General features: G+C 34.6%; 2 protein-coding genes across 2 annotated transcripts; both read left to right on the plus strand.

Annotated features, from left to right (window-relative positions):
- Positions 1 to 1,789: 1,789 nt before the first annotated feature.
- Positions 1,790 to 2,098, plus strand: LOC110907106. Its single transcript, XM_022152137.1, has one exon. It carries the CDS (start codon positions 1,790 to 1,792, stop codon positions 2,096 to 2,098), a length of 309 nt encoding a protein of 102 aa, XP_022007829.1.
- A 2,454-nt stretch (positions 2,099 to 4,552) lies between these two features.
- Positions 4,553 to 5,147, plus strand: LOC110908939. The gene has a single exon (XM_022153942.2). It carries the CDS (start codon positions 4,595 to 4,597, stop codon positions 4,955 to 4,957), a length of 363 nt encoding a protein of 120 aa, XP_022009634.1. The 5' UTR covers positions 4,553 to 4,594; the 3' UTR covers positions 4,958 to 5,147.
- Positions 5,148 to 5,412: the final 265 nt, after the last annotated feature.

Genomic DNA, 5,412 nt, shown 5'->3' on the forward strand with positions numbered 1-5,412 from the left:
CACCTAAGCTTCGTGATAGTAATCCGTTAATCACTATATGCAATTGAATTAAGTTAAAACATGTAGGAACCCTAGGTCTTGCAATTATCGAACCGGGTGTGATCCGTATTCTCATTTCTTGTTTCAACTTTCTAGTTAGTGTTTTAGTTGCAATTTTAGTTAATCAAAAGTGTTTTAGATAATACTCGTTGTCGGTTCACTCCGATTTATTTTTAAATCAATTGAACAAATAAAATTAGCAAGCTTCATAATCACGTTGTACATTGTTTGTAAATTGTCTAACTAATCGAACGGGTCGTGCGATACTGACCACCTGCTCTTCGTGGATACGATACCCGACTTACCCTAGCTACCTAAGTTTAATTGTGTTTTTGACTGATCGGGATGACACGGTCACGTCAAATGGTCCAACTACTATTAAATTAGTATTGTTCCTGTGTAATGGTATACTAGTTTTTTTTAGAATTTGTGTGTTGCGACGAAACCAAACAAATGATAATGTAAAACAAACGTGATTTGAAAATAAAGTATGTTGTTTAGAAAGCCAAACCATTAGAACGGTTTAATTTATCATCGTACTGTTTTATGATACTAAAGAAATACTTTATGTTAAGTACAACTTCATTTTTAACAAAACTTATAACAAAATGTTGAGGGAAAAAATCAAGCAAAACTACGTACTTAAGTTTTTACAAAAAAGTTATAAGTGTAAATTGTTAAAGAAGTATCGAATTAATCGATAAATTAATATATGTTCTTAAAAAAAGAAAAAGAATTATTAAAAAATGGTAAAGGAAAAATATAGTTTTAAAAAAGAAAAAAGAAAAAAATAAAAAATATATTATTAAAAGTAAATATAATAATAAACTATTATAATATATTAAATAAAAAATAATAAAAGTTATATATTATTATAAAAATAAAATTACTATTTATCGTACTTTATAAATAATATATATAATATATATAATAATTGTTATATGTTTCCATTCCAGCGCCTTGCTCGAATTGTTTTGTTATGTTTTTATTAAACCATTAAAAAATATACATATTTCATCATAAATGTTGCCCTTTTTTTTTGAACGGTCAACAAACTCAATCCCGAGCACGCTCGTGGCACCCACTGGACAAACGGAGTACTCCGAGAGTAACCCGAGTCCACCACCAATTCCGGGGAAAACCCGGTAACCCACCTGCCCGTAGGCACGACAGTGAAATTACCGGTAAAACCCGTTTGGCTCAAGAATCCAACCCAGGTCCTATCATTGCCCACCAGTGCCTCACTCTGCACCAAGTGAGAATCAAACCTGCATCTCTCAAGAGAAATGCAAGCCCTCCACCACTTCATCTAGAGATCATTGGCATAAATGTTGCCCATTTAAATCGATAAAAAAATTTACAAATGACACATTTTTAGATGTAATAGACGAAAACAACACAATCGATAAAAAATTTATAAATGACACATTTTTAGATATAATAAACGAAAACAACACATGATATAATAATTTTCCACGCCTATTTTTTATTTACAAGTGGTACCTTATTATTAGTCATAGTTTAACTTCACAAATCACAACAAATCCCCCTTCACGTGAAAGGTCTCTTATTTTTTATTGTATCGCCTACCATAAAAGACCATGTAAACCAATGATATAATAATTTTCCACGCCCATAAAACCTTCATTCTTCCACACCTTTCACCACTACAAAACCAAACCCCCCCCCCCCCCCCCCCCCCCCCACAATCCACCAGTCTCTCTACAATTAAGTAGCCATGTTTAGATCAATGAGCACGAGGAAAGTTCACCGGGGATATGAGCAATTGATTAGCGAACCAACGATCGATGATCAATCATCAGAAGCTAAGATGCTGAGGTCCACGACATTGCCTGCCAATTTCTTCGGCGAACCACCTGTGAAGTTCATTGAGAAACAAGTGAAGAAGGCGAGCAAGATTCATCCGTTCTTCAGCATGTTCGAGAGGAGGAGCGGCAAGAAGAAGGCGACGGCTAAGCCTGAGTTCTCAAGGTACATGCAGTATCTCAAGGAAGGAGGCATTTGGGATGCTAATTCAATCAAGCCTGTAATCTACTAAAGTTATACATTTTAGATACCATTTGACTTAAATACATTGTATTTCCCAATTTTTTAAATATATTTTACGTTTCATCTATCTTCTGCTTTCTTCTAACCAAGCCATTAAGATATAACAAATTTGATCTTAAGTTAATGAGGGCTGACAAAGTCAATAAGATATTATTTGAGAATTTGAAAGTGTTGGGAGAAAAATGAATGGTATCTTTCTCATATTACAAGTTGACACATACAATTAGAAACAACAAGTAAAATAAAATGTATAGTAGCTAGAATACAATAATAAATATCTTACTTAAACTTCAATAATGTTTTATATTTTTATCTATTACTTCAAACTGTTAACAACCGATGAGTATGCCATTCAGGCATGTGGATTTCTATTCATTTGAGAGCATCAATTTGAAGTTTGAAAAGCAAACTATCTTCCATGTTTAGTGGCATGTGGAAGTCGCATGATGCTTTTATGAAAGCCACTAGCAAAACTTATTATCGAGGAAATATGACAAACATGAATAGTTTCATTAATAACTTATTAACTAAATCAAACCTCTATATATCAAAGATTACCTTATACAATGTATAGTTCTTCTCAATATTTTAAAAACCGGTAAATACCGGCCGGTTATACCGGTATTACCGGTGCCGGATACAAATCTGGTACGAAACACCCCGGTAAATAAGTGAAACAGCCTAAGATTCGTACCGACGGTAAAATCCGGTATACTGGTTTAAACCGTAATGCCGGTACCAGCCCATGGTTATTTTAGTCTGGGTTTTTAGTATTCCGGAGTTCCATCACATAACATATACCATCAATCAACATTCAAAACCATCATCACTTACGGTTCATCACTTTATCCACAAGATTCAGCTCCATCTTCATCGGTTTATCACTCCATCTTCATCATGCTTCTCAGTTCCATCAGCAGCTTTACTTATTTCAATAAAATAATTTGGGTGTGAATAGATCCACAATTTAGTCAAAAAGTGACAGACTTGAAGCAACTTGATGTATGTATCTCTCTCCCTCCATATGTTTGTATGAAACTATGTATGTATGTCGATATGGGTAAAGCAATGTTCTGTGAGAGATTGTATTTTGAAACTTTAAAGAGAAAGAAGACATGATAATAGTTATATTGCAATTTATGTCCGTGTGAAAAAAATTAAAATTGGTGAGTTTGTCAATATGATTCATGTATGTGTCTCTATGAAATTTTAGAGTTAACTAGTTCATCCGGTTGAACCATCCAGTATAATCCGGTTCTACCAGTTGAACTATTTTTTAGCCCATCCCGATATGATTTAAAAACCGGTTTTTAAAACATTGGTTTTTCTTAAAGAACATTCACATTTATGTAAACTAACTAGGGTTATGCGCCGCCCGCGTTGCAGGGCGCCAAACCGAATATTTCCTAGTTTAATAACATGTACGCGTTTATTTCGGTTACTTATACATGCTACTTGTAACACGATCTCAAAAAAAAGATGCATTGAGTCAACCAATTAAACGAAAACATTATCATATATAGTTATGCTTAAGAAATAACTAAAACAATGGCAAGCATGTAATTTAGAGCCGGGGGCAAAACAATAATTTGTGAGGACCAATTAGCGAGTGCTAGGCTGTCGGCACGAATAAAAATTATATTGAGTGAACCAAGTAAAATAAAATACTACCATAATTTTGCCAAAAAAAAACGATGGCAAGATTGCAATTTTAAACTGGGGTGAAATCGTAATTTTGAAATGGAGGCAAAATCATATTTTGAACTGAGGGCAGACCATAATTTTATTTTGAACTGGGGGCAAAATCATAATTTTTAGATGAGGGCAAAATCGTAAATTTTTAGCTGGAGGCAAAACCAAAATTTTATTTTGAACTGGGGACGAAATCGTAATTTCAATATGGGGATAAAATCATAATTTGACAGGATTATAGCGGGGGCAAAAGCATAATTTTATTTTGGAATGGGGGCAAAATCGTAATTTTAATTGAGGGCAAAATAAAAATTTTATTTTTAACTGGGGGAAAAATCGTAATTTTAAACTTGGGATAAAGTTGTAATTTAGCAGAAGTTATAGACAACGATTATAAAAATCTATTAATAAAAAAAATAGCACCGACACTTTTAGCCAATCACAAAACAAAACTATTTCTAAAAAAAAAAGGTTGTCGGCCCAAACCCACCATTCAGAAAATAAAACTATTGCCCCTCACACGGGGTTTGTATACGTTGAATAATAATATCAAATTAATTATAAACACTAAGGTCATATATTATTTTAAATACGGGAAGACCAAAGAAAAATACTAATAAATATAATTTGCCCCACATAATCTCACATCGCGCCTAGTTTCCTAGAACATTACCTCATCATATCGCCCACCAAACAGGACCATTTTACACACTTTGAAAAATATTTCCACAACTATAAAACCATGAACTATAACTTAAAAAGATCCAAACTCAACTCCTACAATTCACGAGCCATGTTTAGAGCAATGAGCGTAAGGAAAGTTCACCGAGGATACGAGCCACTGATCAACGAATCCGATGTCCCCGATTCGTTGTCATCGGAAGCTAAGATGCTTAGATCCACGACGTTGCCTGCCTATTTCTTCGGCGATAAGCCTTTGAAACTTGTGGTAGACCCTGCTAAAGATCCGGTGAAAGTAGATATGGTAGAGAAGCAAGTGAAGAAGGTGAGCAAACTTCATCCCTTCTTCAGCTTATTCGAGAGGAAGAGCCGGAGGAAGAAGGCGACTGCTAAACCGGAGTTCTCAAGGTACATGCAGTATCTTAGGGAAGGAGGTGTTTGGAATGCTAATTCAACTAAGCCTGTAATCTATTGATTTATTAAGTCGAAGACGATCAAGCTATTGTCAAGTTCAGAAGCTCGATTGGGTGCGTTGGTTTGTGTAGTCTGTGAAGTTCTTAGTTCTTACAATCGAATGTTGTTACTTGTTATACAGCTAACATCTTATATACCATATGAGTCTTATGTAGTTCAATACAAAATCAACTTTAAGCATTTTTCAATTCCCCTACCACATAATACACATGCATCAATGGGTCAAAATCCAGTATGGCTTGTAATATCACATATGATGCATTCAATTAATGTTGTGTTCAATGCACCTAAGGTCATTAAAATCAGGCATGTCTTTTGTATATAAGTGTGCAACGAAACTTCTTCGGGTCCGGTGTTCCTGGATCCCTGGACACCGGATTTCCTATTAATAGTGGTACTCTCTAACGTAGCCGCTTTATTTTAGTTTTGACCTTCATTATCTCCGGTATGGTTGCT

Source organism: Helianthus annuus, chromosome 14 (genome assembly GCF_002127325.2).
Source record: "Helianthus annuus cultivar XRQ/B chromosome 14, HanXRQr2.0-SUNRISE, whole genome shotgun sequence".
NCBI lineage: Eukaryota > Viridiplantae > Streptophyta > Magnoliopsida > Asterales > Asteraceae > Helianthus > Helianthus annuus.

What these genes read in the sequence shown, in the direction of transcription:
- LOC110907106 (XM_022152137.1), top strand. Translation starts at nt 1,790, where the DNA reads ATGAGCACGAGGAAAGTTCACCGGGGATATGAGCAATTGATTAGCGAA.
- LOC110908939 (XM_022153942.2), top strand. Translation starts at nt 4,595, where the DNA reads ATGTTTAGAGCAATGAGCGTAAGGAAAGTTCACCGAGGATACGAGCCA.